We start from the raw sequence: 19,852 nt of genomic DNA, 5'->3' as shown, positions 1-19,852 counted from the left end.
GTCCACCTCCTTAATGAAAATCCATTTGCTCTAATCTATCGTCCATTACCTCAGCCTGCTCTACCGACTCTGACCTCATTTGCAGCGGTATGACCTCCTCTCCTTCCCCATCGCACATTAAGCAGCCGGTCCGTTTACAAACGATGAATTTCGCTTCTTTACTGCCACAGAATAACATTTCTCTCAATGCTTTTTAGGCCAGCCCCGGCGTTAGTAATTGAAAAGTGCAAATGAGGAAAGATGGAGGCAGTTAAGGAGAATGTTCTGTGATTATGTTTGGTTCTGGGACGGCAGAATGAATGAGTTCTGTTTGCTTACTTTGTATGCTTCACTGTTAATTAGCTCGTTAGAGGGATTTCCTGATGAGACCGAAGTTTAGAGAAACTTTCTGGCACTTGAGAGTTTCTTCCTTTTTAAAGAATAAATTGAGATTTCTATGATATAATTTATTCTTCATATATTTAAAGCAAGTCAGATCCCTGTAAAATGTCAGGATAGCTCATTAATTTTTAGCAGCTTAACTGAGAGTTTTGGCTTCTTTTGCATCATCAGCTTTTCTGCACTAATTTAAAAGTTCATAAAACAATTAGCTGCAAAAAAAGTTTATGGGGAAAAATGTACTTTGAAGGTTGGTTTTGACCCAATATCACACTTGACACTGATTCTTTTGGACCACAAAAGAACCATCCTCAGACATCTGCACCTATTACTGATTTAAAAATAGAAATTGTTTTTTTATTTGCTGATTTCTATTCAAACTGTTCACAGGTTCTGTTCAAATAATAACCGATGAGAGGAAAAGTAAGTGTAAACAAATAAGAATATTTATTTTAAATAATTTTAGAAGGTACAAACATATTTAAACAAAAATAGTATTATGCATAAAATTATGTAAATTAAAGTACCTGTATTAGGCTAGTGGATGTTTTCTTAAATAATAAAAAAGTGAAAGTATTGTTCTATGGAGCTAAATTGGGGTCATAAAGTTTGTGAAATGAAAACAATTTAACTGAAAATAAAGATTTGAAATTTAAAAACATATATTGAAACTGAAAAAAGAGATGTGAAACAAAAAAAGTTTAAAATTACTTTTGAGTTTCAAATTTTAATTTTCAAACTTTTTTCAGTTTAATGTTTTTTCTTTTGAGCAGACTTTATGGCCCCATTTTATCTCCATATTGCATAAAAATTTCGAAGACTAAAATAAATTTTTGAGCGTTAGAGCCAGAATTGCTAGAACTATGAATTGTGATTCTCTAGGATTGATTTTTTTTTAAACAAAGCAATGATTTCTCTACGTTACTGAAGTTATAACAATACAATATTACTTGTGTTTGCAATTTTGTTTTATCAAAACTCTTTTAAATGAGCCACTGGATCATTTGAAAGCGAGACAAGCTGTACATTTAAAGGTCAAATAATGAATAAAAACATTTTTTCCCCAAGAGATTCCCAGAAAGGAAGCTGTTTTTTTATATAACAGCTGAATTTCTGTGAGTTTTCATCGTCATCACCTTCGTCCGTGTCCTTTTTCCCTCAGCATGTCATCCGTCGTGCCAGAACTGCTCCGGCCCCTCTCAGGCGGACTGCACCTCCTGTCCCCCGGGGGGCGCCCTGCAGAGCGGCTACTGCACCACGGGATGCCAGGAGGGCCGCTTCTTCAGCGCCGTCACCGCAGAGTGCCTCAGTAAGTTGCTGTTTTCATGAAATATGCAGCCAGGAGGGCTTGTTTGTGCTGCTGCACTGGACTCTACTGGGAAATTAATCTGCAGCTCTGCCAGGAGTTGAGTTTTCCTCTGCCCACCCAGCTTCGCATGATGACATACTGAGACGTACCACTTCTTCTGCAGGTTTCAACAACAACCATGTCTGTTACATTTTAATTTTTATCTTTTCTTTCTGCTGAGTATGTTTTATTGTTTAAAGATAAAATTCCTGGTGGGAACTTTTACTCTTTGCTTGTTTTTCTTAACATCTTCTCATTTAAGCCTTTAATTATTGAACTTTAGAAACATTTTCCAATTTAGATTAAAAAAGTCTACTAAAAGAATCTAACTTGCATCAGATCTACAATACATGAGGAATGACTTATTTTAGTAAGAGAAATTGAGCAGCAACTTCCTAACTCCAAATAGCTGCTTGGAAACCTGAATGTTGTAAGTAATGTGGAAATCTCATTAAAATTAGGTTTAAAACACACCCAGTCAATTAAAATCTAGTTTATTGAAGAAATATAATTAATACTAAGGATTTAAAGTCATACTGAATGATATTTGGTTTAATTAATACAGCTTTTAATGAAGGCTCACTTATTTAATTCCTACTTCTTAAAGTTCTTAATCATGATTAATAAATCCGTTCGTCCGTCCTTCCTTCCATCATGGGGTTTGATCAGAAACAGGTTTGAGTTCTTGTGGCTGTACATTTCCTGGTTGTGAGTTATTAAACTGTTCTTGTTCATTTTATGAAACACGACACGGTTGAGCTGAAACTCAGTTTGATCCCAACAAAATGTTGGGAAATCCACTGAAAAGGGACATAAATTGTGCAGTGAATGCTCAACTTAAAGGAATCTTTGACATGACAAAAGTGTATCAGCTGAACAAACTGTTTAAGAAGCGAAAGAAAGAAACGCTTTTTATTTTTAGCAAGAAGAGGAAATACGCAGTCATTGTCTGTAATTATCAGAATTTTTGATACCATGAACCAACATGCTGAAAAAAAATTATCGTTTTCTGTTCACTTTTAAAGGCAAATCTAATAAATGTTACACACCAGTATGAAGGGAAGTAGAATCAAAACCAGTCAGAAGGAAAAGAAAATAGATTATGAGGGATTGCAGGTTTAATTACCAAACAAAAAGTTTCTGTCACAACAAAACCAGAGAGCCCAACCGTACCAGCACCATTTGAGCTTAATCTGATCTCCTTATTCCTCGAACTTTAGCTGACCCCGTTTCTGTTGCATTTAGACACATTCATTTTTATCGATAAAAATAAAATGAGAGAGATAGTTTCTATCTCTCAAGGCTCATAGAAACTATTTATTGATTGGGAAGGTGGATGGAGCTAAATATTGATTAATTCAAGCAGAAAACTTGCATACTGAGACAAAGGTTCCCCACTGGAGTTATGATCATATTCATCTGTTAGAAATGACCAGAAGAAGAACTGAAGTCTGAAAGTTTCAAACGATGACAGATCTTTTATGTATTTTGATCCTAAACCATCCAGTGATTTGAAAACAGAAGTATTTTTATTATGCTTCCTTGAACAGGTTAGAATAAGTTTTTACAAAAACACGTTCATTACATTTTCTGAACAAAATGATTCTTAAACAATTCCCCCCCAACTCAATGTTTACACTCCCACATTAAATTGGCTGCAAGCAGATGCACAATTACACAACCACACATCTTTGAAAAGCAGAAGTGGAGCCTCCTGCACAACCAACAAGAATGCAGCAAGTGGTTTCTGGATGGCGAGTCGACAACCACTCACCTGTCTTTTCCAGCAGCCATTGTACAGCAACACCTTGACCGAACACGCTGGAGTAAAGCTGGGGTTGCTAAGCAACAGCCGAGCGTCCCTGGGGTTGCTAGGTAACGGTGCAGTGCCTGTCATTGGGACTTGATAATCAGGAAGTTTTTGAAACAACTCATTTTCCAGACACCAGAAGTTATTAATTTATTGAAAATTGTTTTTTGAAGCGTTTTCAGACCCATATGGAAGTATAACAATGTGCTAAATGTGAATTTGTTGACGTTAATTGAACTAAACAATCTGCTTTCTGTTTATAACTGACCTATGTGGACCCCACTTTATTGAAACCTGCCTGCAGAGAGAGAAACATTGTTTTTCTGTTGCTTCTCTGCTTGAAAATCAGCGGAAAGGTCAAATGTAGATTTATTTATGTTGGTGCTGTCACCAAAATAGGCTGAAATATGCCCTTTAAATATCGTCCTTATGAAGCGCATGGCTGTGGGACTAAATGACTTCTTGAAGCATTTGGTTCTGAATCGAGGCAGAACTCTGACCTCCAGGGATGGTTTGGGTCAGCAAACATGGATTTTTTTGTAGACCTGACCTTATTAAATGTATTGTGATTCTCTGAGAAAGTCCCAGCAGTGGAAGCTCAGAGTAAGCTGAGAGACCTGCCTTATCGGGCAGCGATGCTTTTTTCCCTTTTTTTTTTTTTTTACATGTATTGATTTCCTGCTGTGGAGCAACTTTGGACTCCAGCACAAGTTTCCATAGTGATAGACTCAGAAGAAGAAGAAGAAGTGACTTTGTGAAAACTAAGACTCTAACTGGAAGTTCCCTCTCTAAACCACTAATCCTGCCGACGCCAGATAAGCCGGTTAAAGTCTTATGGTTGTTTGCAAACACGCACACTGATCTGAAATCAGATTTTAAAACAAGGCTCAGCTGCGCTAAAGATGTACTCTGGTCATCACTTCTTCACCTTTTTTCTGTCTAAATTTGAAAACAATAACACTTCCTGTTGAATTCTCACAAACATGCTCTTTAAAGGGGGCAGTATGATGTAAAATTTACTCTTTTTATAGCTTTACATTTTGTTATAATGTTATTCCCTCATCTCTGAGGCTGACTCTGTCATCAACTTGTATGAGGGGATCCATCAGAGGCAGATGTCTCTTCTCATCTTCTCTCTGTCCATCATTCTCTCACACTCCCTCTGGTTCTTCCTGTCCACCTCCATCATTGGCCCCTTTACTCTTTCTTTGCCTTTAAAGAAATATTTCAGTGTTGACAAGGCAGAGCTGAATCTTTAAAATGTCTTAATTTAACTTAATCTTTCTAACTTTGTTAAAAATGTAAATTTGAATCTTTTAATAAGCTTTGCAGGATAGATGGCAAGAAAAAAAAAAGAAAAGCAAACAAAAAAATGCTCCTAAATGGACCTATTCCCCTTTTGTACATTTTATGTTTCCACAACAGGCATTGAAAACAAATCTCACCCATTTTTGGCAATAACTTAATATTTTTTGGTGTCTGGAAAACGAGCCATTTCAAAAACCTCCAGATTGTTGAGTCACAATTGACTGGCACTGTGCTGTTACCTAGCAACCCAAACAGCACTCCGGCCATCACCTAGCAATCCAAGCTGAGCTCTAGTAAGTTTGGTCCGCTGGTTTTATGAGAGTTTTGTCGTTGACTTACTATCCAGAAACAACTTGCTGCTTTTTTGTTGGTTGTGCAGCAGGTTCCACTGCTGCTTTTCAAAGATGCAGTAAATGTTGGCCACTTCCAATTTAGCCTCATTAGTTCATAGAAGATTTTTTCTGGATGTTTGATGGTAAATGTGAAAGGGGTCTTTTATTCTTGTGTGTCAACAGGGGTTTTGACTCCACTTCCAGTTGTTGAATCATTACCTCTGACCTTTTCTGAGGCAAATGGGGCCGTTAGATGCCGTTGTCACATTGGTGTAGATGGCTCATTTTCTTTCATCAGCTAAATTATCATTTCTGATTGTGAAATAAATAAAAAAATCAGAAATAATACCATTTTTTGTAGATTTTCTTCTAGAAAAATTTATAAAATTATAAAATTAAATCCCATGAAAAGGAATAAAAATGTGAATATGTTTAAAAAGTGTTGGACGTTTTCTTTGGACGTGTCTCTCCTGCTTTTAACTTGAATTTATTACTCAAATAAGTGAGAGGGTGCCTGTACCCTTCCTTCAGATTTACATATGCAGTATTTCCCCAGTTGTAAAAGAATAATGGGGCTGAATAAAGGCCCGGTTCTTTTATTAATGAGCCGCTGACAGCAGAGACCAAATGCACTGGAGCGTGTAACTTGGCAAAGCTTTTAAGTGATATTGTCACAACCAAAACCAATCTGCATAAAAAGTTAAAAGCTGAAAGAATAATTGAGGTTTCTTAATAAATTTTCCATCATTGGTTCCCATACAAGAATTCCTCTTTTTTTAAAAAATGAATGTTTTACCTCTTGGGGCATTGATAATGTTGATTTCTATCATGGTAAACAAACCACCACTGTATTTTCTAAAATGTTTTTAAACCTTATTACAGTGTTTTACAGGATAATTTGATTCAATCTTGGTTTCTTTCATTCTATTTCTTCTCTTTTTTCCTGAATTTGTTTCTTTTGTTAAATAAAAACTGAGAAACACTTCAGATGTTTCAGAAACTATTCCAATCAGAGTTGGGTAGAAACTAGTTACATTTACTCAATCACGTTTATTTGAGTAACTTTTTTGAAAAAAAAAAACAAAACAAAACTCTTCGCAGTATTTTTACTACGCTGTACTTTTTACTTTTACTTGAGTGATTTTATTATGAAGTATTTTTACTCTTACTTGAGTAAAATTTCTGGATTTTCTGCGGACTGAATGAAAAACAAACATGTTTTAACCAAAGTTTCACCACACAGACACACACCTGCAGTTTCTGTTAAAGTTTCACAAGTTTTATATTGAAAGAAAATGATTTGTAAAAACTTTCTTTTGCTTGATTTTGTTATATTTTGTTTCCTATATGAATTATTGTCGTTTTGATCCTTAAAATATCAAAATTTCCACTTAATTTTATACTTTGGTTCATCTGATGATCCATCCATCCATTTTCTGTTCACCCTTTGTCCCTAATGGGGTCGGGAGGGTTGCTGGTTCCTCTCCAGCTACGTTCTGGGCGAGAGGCGGGTTCACCCTGGACAGGTCGCCAGTCTGTCGCAGGGCAACACAGAGACATACAGGACACACAACCATTCACACACACTCATACCTAGGGAGAATTTAGCGAGACCAATTAACCTGACAGTCATGTTTTTGGACTGTGGGAGGAAGCCGGAGAACCTGGAGAGAACCCACCATGCACAGGGAGAACATGCAAACTCCATGCAGAAAGACCCCGGGCTGGGAATCGAACCCAGGACCTTCTTGCTGCAAGGCAACAGCTCTACCATCTGCGCCACTGTGCAGCCCGTCCGTCTGATGATGTAATTTTTAAATACTAAATGATCGATAATTTGATCAGTACCTGAGCAGATGTTTTATCAAACACTCTGGTAATTTCCCGGACGTCTACTTTTTATGTTTACTTGAGTACAACTTCGATATGTTGAAGTAGTGCTACTTTTACTCTGCCCGCCTCTGGTTGTCTATCGCCGTACGTAGCTTTAAATAGACGTGTCACCATGGTAACCATTTATAACAACGCTGAACTAAAACACAAAGGCAGGTTTTTCTTTCCTCTTTGAGCCTGAATGTGCTCCACACTGAAGACACATGGCTGGCAGCATGTGGCCGCAGTTATCTAGCTGTATCGGTATCGACTCAGAGCGTCGGCGTTCTCCAGGATAAAACGGGTAATTCACTGATGAATGTTGCTCCGTTTAGCTGCAATGGAGATTTTACTTCATCAGTATTAATTGTGAGCTTCTGCCAGAGGAGCTTTTGAGCAGTTTGTGTTTTTATTACCCTGTGAAGTTTTTACACCGAGAGAAAAAAAAACAAACAAAAAACAAAAAACTCAGCATCGCTCAGATTCCAATACTCTGTGTAGATCTGAGTCGATGTTTCTGTGTTAAAGGGAATCGTTGTGGGAAACACCATCTTAACTTTAACAACATAAATGTCTCAGAAATACAGATAAACTACAGCAGAGCAAAGTCTTAAAACTCAGTGTTGTGCAAAAGTTTTAAACCACCTGATATTTTTCTAGTCAATTCACCAGCCGTTCAGAAAACCTTTTCTTTTCTGTGTTCCTCTGAACTCTGGTTGCTCAATTTTTAGGAATCATGTTGCTGGATTAAACATACCATCTTCTGTCAAACACTATTATTTTTTGAGTTTATCACACTGCAAAAAACAAAATAACAAAATCTTTCCTAGTATCTTTTGTCTAGTTTCTACTGGAAATAAGTAAGTAAATATTTCCTTACTTTTGATAAAAGTCTGCTAATTCCTCTATATAATACATTTATCTATAACAAGAATTTTTTTCCATAGTATAAGTGAAGTAATCTGCTTTTTCTGCAATATTAAGGAATTTTTTTACTTAAAAAAGTTACTATATTTTCCTTTAACGTTTCTTGTAAGTTAGCAGAAAACATCTGACACTGCAAAAACGGAAAAACGTTTTGGTCTGGTTATGCAAATATCTCAGTACACTTGAAATTAAACAAAATGTACTTAAAACTAACTTTTCAGCAGGATAAAGGAGCTTGTTTTAAGTTACTAAAAGCTGAAGGGATTAATTTGCTTTTAATAAGCAAATAAAATATGTGAAAACATTGGGGCTGAAAAGAAAACAACAGAACTTTGAAATTCCTCCAGAAAACCCTGAAAAACCGTCTCAAAGTTAATTTCATCGGACTACGGGAGAGTCTGCCTGCTTGGATCGATGGATATTTGAAAATGAGGGATGAAAAGGGACTGAGCCAAAAGCAAAACACATCTGAGCTGAAAGAGAAATGAATGACTTCATTAATGACTTTGGTTATAAATCCATTTGTCAGGGCGACATGCCCAGACAAGGTGAACACACATCAGAACGGGCCACCCAGTTTCCCGCTCCGGTTCTTCTCACGCCACAATCGCTGACATCTAACTTACTGATCGCATTCTGCTCTCTAACAAAATACCTTAAGAAACCAATTTGATTTTGTTTTGACTTTGCAAACTCTTAGCTAAGCAGCAAAGACACATTAAGCAACTTCCTGTGATATATGCTGCAGATGCAGGAAACTCTGGGTAATGTCTCATAAAATGGGCCCAACAGGAGAGCAGCAGAATCCGTCCTGCGTGCGGCACATTTATAACTCCAGAATATCTTTTTATGTGCTTCAGAAATGGTAACTAGGCTATAAAGAGGGTGTCTGAGGGGCAAAATCAATACCATTTTAGTTTTATATTCAGTTTTAGGCTGCACAGTCAATAATCCTTGACGCCTGAGTTATCTTATCTCCAATGTGGAGCAATTTGTTCAGATCTGGGAGAGGGATCACCTGCAGAGCGTTGGCAGCAGGAATGCTGATTCAGGTTTTGTTGCAAAGTGATGTTGTATGGAAAGTTTGAATGGTAGATGACATTACAAATATTTGTTCCTCTTCCTTTTGTGTTATGTTTTCCCAACCTCAGGAAACTATTAACTCCCCTGATCGGATTCAATCAGTTGGATAACTGAGTTCTACAACTTTTTTTTAATTTAAAAGAAGCATTTTTGAATGAAGATAAATGTGAGAATGATTTTGCCTAGAAACCATTAAAAAATACTGTTTTGCAAAACTACAAAATCTGGAGGAATAAAATGTTTTTAAACAAGGCTTATTGCTCTCTGGCGCCCCTTCTGGACAGACCACTTCATTGACATGTATTGGTCTGCGTCCTTCCACGTGTTTTTTGGGTTTTTTTGCTCCTTTTTCTTTTTGTTTTTTTCTTAAGTTGACTTTGTTATTGCACCACTTTCACAAATAAAAATAACAATTGTATAATTGTTATGCATGATTTAATTAAATCAATTAGAACAAACTGAATTTTTAAAAACGATTTTAAGAAGAAACTTGAAGCTAAAATTCCTCTAGCTGCTTTTTAATTAAGTCCAGACCCACTAAACCGTTGACCCAAATACTTTTTTCACAGAACCGAATTACAAAAAAATCTTTGGGTTATTTAGATGCAAGTAAACTCGAGATTAATTTTCAGCAGTGGTGCATATCTTGCAGTTCAGGCATGCTTCCAGTGTTTTGGATAATATTTGTAGTTTTTTTCCTAATATGCAATGAGATGTCAAAGATTTATCCATCAGGTGTATATTATCAAATAACCTACAATGGGCGTTGAATAATTTTAGCAGCATGAAGACCAAATGTTACCTTGATTCTGATATCACAGCATCATTTCAGTAGACAGTGGCGTTTGGTAAGAGCGTTCAATATGGACGTTTTATATCAATATTTTGTGGTACTACTCTGATGATGATAAAAGTGACGATGAAAATTATTTCTTTCTACTTTTTTACGTAACTGTTTGGCTGGCAGAGCAATCATAACCCCACAAACACAATTATTGCAGTTAAAACACCAGTCAGGTACAGAAATGTGATTTGTATCACTATCCTGCACACAGTTACATATTTTCAAATTTATTGGTATTTATTGATACTCTAGTTGAACAAACAGTGGAGGAAATAGTAAAAGTAGCAGTTCCAACATTGAGTTGAATTGATTGTGACAACGATAAATCAAAATACGTATCATGATTAAAAGTTTAAGACAATTATAAATAATATATATTATATGCTTGGCCTTATCGTTTGGTTATTCTTGATCACAGCTGTTGAACAAAGATAGGAGAACTAGGACTGTTCCCTGTGGAACACCTTTACAGGTCTTGATGCACAATTCTGTTTTTCTTTTCTTTCTTTTTTTTCTTTTTTTTTTTTTTTTTTTTTGCAGATTTTCTTTTTTGAATTAAATCCAACCACAACCAGACTTTTGTGTGGCCCGCATGCACTGCAGAAGAAGGTAGATGTAACACAGCAGCGAAAGGTTTTATTGTTTATGGATCAATTTTTAAAGTTGTTGAGGAAACAGAGCTGACAGTATTGGGACAACATCATAAAAAGACGAAGAAAGCACAAATAATATCAACCCGAATTATGACGCATGTCTCACGCCAATGATGTAAAAGTTGTATAAAATGCAACATGGCTGTTCTGACTGAAAACTAAACGTCCAACTTACTTCCATATTTGGAAGTGACACAAATCGGGGTGAAAAGACTGAATTTGGACCCCCTCAGATTGACGTGAAAAAGTCAGACATGGGTCGAATTCGCCTGCTGTGTGAACGTAACTTTATTTGTAAGCTGTATCTGTTTTTGCTCTCTGATGCAACAACAAATATTGCTGTTACTGCTAAAAGCGCAGCAGTTTTTCATTTACTCAGAATACATTCATCATCTCTGCCATTATGTTTAGTCCACACTTGCTATACATACAAACCTGATATTTGCATATATTCAATAAAAAGATGAATATCTTTTTTTCTCAATATCAGCAGTTAAATGAGACCAAACATTTCTTGTTTTAGCTTAGTGAGAATTACCTAAATCAGGGGTGTCAAACTCCAGTCCTCAAGTTTTGTCCTGCAACTTTTAGATGTGGCTCTGCTGCACCTGAATATAATAATTAAGTCATTAAGGTTCTGGAGAACTGATCTGCACAAGGTGGAGGTAATTAAGCCATTTCATTCCATTTGTACCTGTGGCACATCTAAAACCTGCAGGACAGCGACCCTCCAGGACTGGAGTTTGACACCTGTGACTTAAATTATTTGTATTTGCTAAATGCCAGAAAACATGTGACTTTCCTTGAATTCAGATGTTTACATACATTTCAGTTTCACTGTTTTAAAATGTGACTTGGGCCAAACGTTTGGGTTTGTTTCCTCAAGCTTCTCACACACATTTTCAGATGGAGAAATGTGTTTATATCTTTTTACTCAGTGTATGTAAATATATGGTTTCATTGGTAAGTTACCAGAAAACTCATGTATTTTTCCGTTTCTAACTCGTTTCCTCTCCTTTAATCTTGACCTTATAAGGTGAGTGTTTACTGAATATTTTCATCGTGTTTATTGAGCCAAAATCCTCATGTGAAAATATGCAGAGGGGAAAATGCAAATGGCGTGAGACAATAGCATTCCCGTCTGTTCACCAGTGGTGATTACATTTCAGATTGCTGCTTTTTGAAGACTTGACACGAAATGCAAACAGGATTTTGCCCCTCAGGGCTCGGCTGATGTGTTGGTGTAAGCAGTGTCAGTTTCTTTTAGAGGAGCTACGCTCTAACTGTTCTAAATTTAGCATGGTAAGGGTAGCATAGTAATGGAAATGGAGCTGCATAAAACATGAAACGCAGAGATACTAAACAGAATTGTCGACAAGGGTTTAGTGTTGGTGAAATTGCAGGAAAAGGACATGGAAGTATTTAGTCTTTCTGTCTAAGCAGTTAATTCAGATTCTGTTGGGACACCTTTTTTCATCAACTAAAAGTAAAACAACAGAGTGAAGTCTTTCCTTTTCTCTCCAATGCCCCCATGTGAGGCCAGTCTGTGTATCCTAAGATAAGCCGCTACCTTCAGGGGTTTTCTGCGTCTCCCTGCTGATGGTTATCTCTGCAGAAGTGAAGAACTGAAAGGTCCCCACAACCCAGACGCCATCTGATAAAACGCCCGGAGCTGTGGGCTATTGTTGAGCTAATCTCAGAGTATTTTGGTTGGCTGGGCGGTACTTATGTCTGAAGCATGTGGGTCAGCTCCTATCTGCTGTGGGAGACAACCAGGAGATTCAGGTTTCAGAAAGTGAAGGAGAGTGGAGCATCTAGGATTCAAACATCTATACTAATGATGCTCTCAGTAAGGTGAACCTACAGCACATTTTACATCATCCCTGATATCTTTGGCTGCGTTTACATTAACCTTAAATTTTTGAAAATGATTGTACTTAATGGAAACATGTCAGTTTCAAAAAAGCTGAATAAAGAGTGAATGAAACGGGCAGGTTTGGTCGACTCAAAACTGGTTTATTTTGTAAAACTCCATTGGAAATATTTCTTTTGCGTCACATAAATCATGCGATCAACAACAGGATGCTACTACTGGTGGAAATGACAAAGAAGACAACAGGAAGAGTTAAAAGGACGATGGCACAATCTGATTTTTAATGACTTATCATGTGAACAAACTTATTCACCTGTGATTTTAATTTAGATTTTTTTCTAATGGAAACACCACAATTACAAAATTATGGTTTTTCAAGTTAAGTGAAATATCAGTAAAGTTTTGCACAGAAACAGCACAATTTAAAGGCCAATTAACCTGATGAACAGTCATTTTTTGATGGTAAATGCAGGAGGAAGCTGGATCACCTGGAGAAACCTCACCTAATGTTTTAGCAGTAGGAAATAAAAATGTTCCTTCCTGTGTTTTCCCCTCACAGAGTGCAGCTCCGACTGCCAGCGCTGCACGGCGGACCTCCAGACCGGCGTTGGCAGCGTGTGCCTGTGGTGCAAAGCGGCGAGGACGTGGCTGCTTGGCGATCACTGCGTCTCTTTCTGCCCCTCCGATCATTATGCATGGCACGGAGCCTGCATCAGTAAGGACTCTCACTCTCCTGTCTCATTATCAAATGTAGAAAGGTCAGAGGTGCGACAGCAGCCGTTTGAATGTAAAACTGAGCTAAAATCTCATCAGAACCTCCATGTTTTATTCATGCGGCCGGTTGAAGATCTGACTGATTTGGTGGAAGTTGGTTCTCGACCCTCTCTGTTTCTGTCTTGACCCGATGACAAGAACCAGAAGAAATGGTGAATGTCAATGAAGCTATGAAGAAATCCTCTTTGATACTCGCATGAAGGTTTTTAACACAAACCTTTCTCCAACATATTTGTGAGAAAAGTGACAATAAATGTCCACAACAAAGACTCAAAGAAACACAAACGTCTGTTTTTTTGGCTTTTCCAGCCAATAGATCGTGATATTTTTTAGTAGAAATATTTAATTTATGTCACTGTTTTCATTCTTTAAATGTTCTTGGTGTGCAGCGTTTTCATGCAAGCTACACTGAGTCAAAGAAAAGATTTTTCTATTTTTCCTGTTAAAACTCAAATTGAATAACAAATTACTAGAAATCCTCCTTTTGTTCCCAGATTTGAACTTTTTAGAGTGAAATCCAAAGTCTCTAGGTGAAATTAAATTTTCCTTTTTTTAGAGGATGTTGCAGAAAATTGATGGTTTGTATGTTTAGTTCAGGGTCTTAAGCATTTGACTCATTGATGTTTCTTATTGTGACATTCGATGATGCTGATCTCATTCTTCTCTACAACCATGTGGGATTTTGTGTTCGCATGTTTTTATTTGATTATAATTGTCGTGACATATTTGTTTGACAGAGCTAAAACTATTTGGTTTAGTAGTAGCTTTACTAGACTGAATAGTGAAATAGTGGAATAGTACAAAAATAAGACAAAACTAATTTATAAATAACTTTTCAGTAAGAAGTAGGAGTTTGTTTTAAGTCAATAATTCCTGAATAGTTGTGAAAAAGTGTTTCACTGGCAGATTATATCACTTATAATGTCAGAAAAAATGTTTTGTTCTTAGTTTAATAATCTGCAAATTAAATAAGTACTTTTACAATATTAAGGAACTACTGATTTAAGACAAACTCTTATATCTTGCTGAAAAGTTACTTGTAAGTTAGTTTGTCTTATTTCAAATGTACTAAAATATTTCCACAAGAAACCAGACCAAAAAAACTTGCTAAGATTTTTGCAGCGTAACTTTGCAAACTGTGCTGCCATTTTTAACTTTTCATAAACTTTGACTTTTGAAATGTTACCTGGGAGTTGTCATGCTGGGATGTCCATTCCCAAACTGAAATTGGTTAAACTCTTTCCAGATTGATGAGCAGCAGCAGCTGCTCCTTTAAAGATAATTTGTGGTGCTTTTTCTTTCCTGGCGTTGTGTTGATGCACCTGTATCCTCCGGAGCACCAAACGACCTAAACTCCTGCCTTCTGAATATACTTCCCCATTTAGATTTGATAGTTTTCTCCGATCTTTCATCCTCATCATAACCTTTTGGTTTCCCCATTATTCCCAACGATCTTCCTCTCTGTTTCAGCTTTGTTCCTTGTTCTTAATCGTCTTTTCATTCCAGCCTTTCAGCTCCATTCTCCTCGTCATTATTATTGTCATCGTCCTCATAATAACCATCACTGTTCTCATCGTTATCCTAATTCCTCCTTATCCTCATTAGCCTCATCATCCCCCTTCTTTTTCTTATGGCCCTAAATCTCATTAGCTTTGTCATCTTCATCGTCCAGGGTCATTATCATCATCATTTCCATTGTCCTCATCCCGCGATTCAGCAGGTGAGCAGCAGAAAAGACGAGGCGCCTCGCAGCTACGCAGAGCTGCAGCGTCTTCATGCAGATTTAAATGCAAATGTGAGGAGGAGGCTTCGGGCCGCAAAACCTCTGGAGGCTCGTTTAGCCGAGCCCGAAGCAGCCGAACACCAACACACCGTAAAGAAGCAACGCTGCAGAGATAAAACGGGACACTTCAATTCAATGCAACTGTGGCAATATTTTATCCTATGCAGCCTTTTCTTCTGCTGGTGTTGCGTCAGACTTCTGAAATAAAGCTGATTTCCTGAATTTTCTTGATTTTTTTATTAATTTTTTTCTGTGCTCAGAGATGGAAGGAGGGCGCGAGGAGTGGAAGAGCTCTTGCAATGATTATACACTTGATCATGATAACTGATTATTATAAATATGTATTTTTAAACTCAAGAAGAGCGTGCATTTACAAATTTATTCCAATAGGAATGTAATAATTCAGCAGCTAGGAGTGGAGATCCGTCTTTTAGTGCAGAGATTTAAACCAGCCTCGATGTTCACCCGTAGGGGATTTGGTGTTGGATGGGCGCTGGGCAAAAACACATCAACAAGTTTTGTTTTTTTTGGTTTCTTTTGTTAAAAGCAATCATTCTGCAGAACAGTTGTTTACTGCAATCAATGTAGCAACCATTGAATATACTTAAAGGAGACCTACTGTCCAACATTCACATTTTGCACCTTTTCTTACTTCGATTTGGTTTTCTACTGCTTCTAGAAATCTAAAAAAAAATCACCACAAGTCGTTTTTTTGGCAAAAACATGTGGATTGTAACGTCACAAATCAGCAGACAATGACTTGTTACCTAGCAACCCCAGCAGAACCACAGCCCGTTACCTAGCAACCAAAACTGAGCTCCAGCATGTTAGGTCAGCTGGTATTACCGGTCTATGAGCTACAAAATGGCTGCTCTACTTTCCTTAATTTCATCCAAATTGTTTTCTGTAATCTTAATCTAATTTATTAACTTTTTTTCCCCCAGAATGTCATCCTTCATGCGAGTCCTGCAGTGGGGCGGGGCCTCTGTCCTGTACTTCCTGTCCCACCAAAAGCGTCCTGTTGCCCTCTGGCCTCTGCGCTGCCAGATGCCCCATTGGTTACTATGACAACGGTCATCGGCTCTGTCAAGGTAGGAAACGTCCCTGCTGATTGGTCACACTGAAAACCTGTTTATTGTTTTTTAAATACTTTTACACTATTTTTGTTTAAATTTTTATGTTTTTCTTTTTAATCTTGTTTGGGAAAAAAATTAATTTTTAATTTATTTTGCCGTTATAAAGTTAATATTTAATATCAGTTGGTCAAGTTTGAGGCAAAGGCCACATGTTCTTATCATATAAGAACATTTTCAGACCTTAGCAAGATTTTAATAGTTCACCTTTTAAGTGATTTTATGAACATTTTTGCTTAACTTTACTGAGAAAATGTAGTTTCTATAACATAAAACACTGTATACTTAGAGATACTTGGTGCCGGAGGCAGGTAGAAGTGAATTTATTGCTCATGGGGTTTTCAGTTTTCTACACAGAAATACACTTAATGAGGACCTGTGGGAGAAATAAGACTTAAATCAATATCAAATGATCCAATAAAGCACTTCTTAAAATTTAGTTTGATATTCTGTTGTCATGTTTATGGAACATACAAGAAAAGAATCTGATAGTAGACCTATTTTTAGAACATTTGCCTCACTGAGTGTCAACATTGCTGTTTTCCTTATAAGTAAGTTATTTGTTTTCATTCCACAATAGCATGTTAAAGATAGTGTTAAAGACAATTGTCTACTTTTCGGTTAAACAACAAAAATTCCAACTATAGGAAAGATTATTCAGATTTAATCTTAGGAAAACTTGCTTTACAGTACATCATTTTGCCTTTTAAATAAGTTAAATGAAAACTATTATGCTTCCTTGAAAAGGTTAGGATAGGTCTATGGGCTGTACGAAACACTGTTAATTATATTTTTTGCACAAAATCGTTCTTAGATAATGAGATTTTAGTTTTCTCAGTTCTCAGTTGTTTTAGGGCCTTTTTGTCGCTTTAAATCCAAATAAGCTGCTGCTGGCCATGACCCCCAACTCGTCGCTTAGACTCGCATGTGAAAATGGCTGCAACCAGATGCACGGTTATACAGTGGTAAGCCTTTGAAAAGCAGAAGTAGAGCCTCCTGCACAACAAATAAGAATGCAACAAGTGGTTTCACTTTACGGCACATTCAACAGTAAAATTAGCTGACCAAATGTGCTGGAGCTCAACTTGGGTTGCTAGGTGAAGAGCAGAATTCTGCTGGGGTTGCTAGGTAACCCCAGCAGAGGTTACCTAACTAGGGTTTCCTAGCTAGCTAACCTCTGCACACTGTGACTTAACAACTGGGAGGCTTTTGGAACAACAAATTTTTCAGACACCAAAAACATGAACTCATTCTGAAGGTGGATTTTGTTGTGCTTGGTTGGTTTTAGAAGCCATGGGGGGAAAAAAAGGCAAGCTTAAAATTGTACAAAATGTGAAATTTTCACAATAAGAAAATAAGAACAAAGGGAAAGTAAGTAAAATAAAATAAATAAATAAAAACAGAGCACAGATGGGACAGTAAAATCACACTTAAAGGTTGGCCAAAGGTAAATCCATTCAGCGTTAGGTGCTGCAGGAGTTATATCGATCTTTCCCTCTCTCATGTCTGCGCTGACCTTTGTATCGACCTTCCTTTCTGTTTTTGGCAGCTTGTGACAGACAGTGCCTGACATGCGACACCGCTGGGGTTTGTACGTCCTGCCGTGACCCGACCAAGGTGCTGCTCTTCGGAGAATGCCAGTATGACAGCTGCGCCCATCAGTACTACCTCAACGCGACGATCCGCGCCTGCAGAGGTAAGGTGAAAACCGCCGCAGCGGAGGACGCTCCTGATTAGTAATGAGGATACAGTACGCGGCCTTTATGGTGTTCATAAATTACTCTCCATCCATATTGCATATAGTGCAGAAGGCAATGGTGATTTTATGGGGCCCATCAATCAAGTAATAAACTCTGGAACCAGAAATGCAAATCCCAGCCATTGTGTGTATATTTTAACTCTCTTACATCTTCTTTTGCCCAGTGAAGTTGATTAATGAGCTTCATGTAAAATCCTGGGCTTTTTTAAAGATTCAACAACTTTATTTCTCTCTGGAGTAGTCCTGCTGGAAATTCAGCACATTTATGTTACAGTTCAGGATTTTTAACAGCTTTCTCTCTGATTAGGCTTTATGATAACTGGATGCTACAGATTGACATGTTACCCTATTCTTTCTAAATATTACACATTTGTTCCTTTAAATTTCACTCTTTGGCCACAGTTTACTAAATCTAGTGCTCTGTATAAATCTATCAGTTGCCAATATATTGATCTTTTAATTAACATTAAGTGTACTGCATTTGTTATTGTGGCAGATATAAAATAAATATAACTTGAACATGTAATTTTATTACTCTTGAGATAAATAATTATCTGACTTAATGGTTCCTTTTCGTATTAATAGAATAAATTAATTAAAAATTATTTTAATTAGGTTTACAGTAAATTAAGATGTTTAGTTTAATTTTACCCTCTTAAGCTGTATTTTCGGCTTCTTTTCAATTTTTTTATTAAAATAATGAACATATTAAAGATATTTTTACAGTTTTTATAAAATTCAACATTTAGAATCGCTTACAACACAGTTGTCCAAACATTTGACCATCGATTATTTAACACTAAAATCATTTTTTATGTTTTCCTCAATAAATGAAAATCTTTATTTATAAAACAGTCACATTCAGATTTAGTAGAATAGTGATCTGTAAATCATCATAGACCTGAAACATGTATGCATTTCCAAAATTTTTTAACTTTTTTCCAAAAAAATAATTGTTTATTGAGTCACTTGCTATTTTAAAGTCTTAATTTGCCATCTTTTATGAATAGATATACCAACTCTTTATTTTATTTAATGTTACTTAATGTTTGTGGTTCCACTTGAGGAAAAATGTGGCTAAAAACAACTTTGTTGTACCTAACAACATTTATGACAAAAATCAAATGCTGGGCCATCAGTTTTGTTTTATTCTTGAATTGAGGGCGAGTTTAAATCAAAATCATTCCAAATGTAACAACACAAGTTTAAACTAAAGGTTGAGTGAAGGTAGTTATTATTGGTGAGTATTTTGATAATTACTCAGCCACAGTTTAGCTCCACTTTTGGTGAGCTTTATTTTTATTCCATTAGCTTTAGCGGCTAATAATTCAGCTGCTGTTGTTTCGTCCAGTTTGAGTCTGTTTTAATGTTTACAGCAACCACCGGCTTGGGTAAATAATATAGAATATATAGAAGTTCAGTGCCAGGACTTGGCATGTTTGTGGTTTTTTTTTTTGTTTTGTTTTTTTTTTGCAGATGAACAACTTTTAACTTGTCAGGTTCAGGAGTTTGAAGTTTAAATAAATAAGCTGAGAATTGATTTGTTGTCACATCGGTTAGCGTTTGATTGGATCTGCCGGAGGGAAGCCCCAGCCCTGCTGTGAATGATTGTTTTCATTCTGCTTGTCATCAAGCGTCATTATCATCAAGTGCAAAACATGTTTTCCTTTCTAAACACTGATCTGTGTGTTTGCTGTGCTTCTCAAACCCACAATGACCGAGATAACGACAAACACAAACAAACACTTTGTTTTTTAATCAGGTGTGATTTTCCAGAGGTCTGCTTTTTCTAAAACCAACAGTGAAGCATTAAGATGTTGCTGAATGTTCCTTTTTTTTGTTTGGTTAAGCAAGACGAGATCAAATATCTTCAGTTTGGACAAAAGAAGCTTCAACATTTTCTTATTTTTATTTCATGTAGCCTTTGTGACTTAAATGCTTCAGTGTAAATGCACTACTGTACAGTGACATGCAG

At 36.7% G+C, this 19,852-nt stretch overlaps 1 protein-coding gene across 1 annotated transcript in view; it reads left to right on the top strand.

Moving 5' to 3' along the window:
• fras1 (Fraser extracellular matrix complex subunit 1) overlaps positions 1–19,852 on the top strand; it is a 264,241-nt gene that overhangs the window by 148,672 nt on the left and 95,717 nt on the right. Inside the window, 4 exon segments of the mRNA XM_044110758.1 lie at positions 1,541–1,687; positions 12,988–13,143; positions 15,930–16,076; positions 17,668–17,814. Of these exon segments, the coding sequence (XP_043966693.1) occupies positions 1,541–1,687; positions 12,988–13,143; positions 15,930–16,076; positions 17,668–17,814 (597 nt within the window).

The sequence above is a fragment of the Gambusia affinis genome, linkage group LG03 (assembly GCF_019740435.1).
Source record: "Gambusia affinis linkage group LG03, SWU_Gaff_1.0, whole genome shotgun sequence".
Taxonomy (NCBI): domain Eukaryota; kingdom Metazoa; phylum Chordata; class Actinopteri; order Cyprinodontiformes; family Poeciliidae; genus Gambusia; species Gambusia affinis.
Note: the sequence above shows the minus strand (reverse complement) of the source record. Positions and strands in the feature narration are given on the sequence as shown.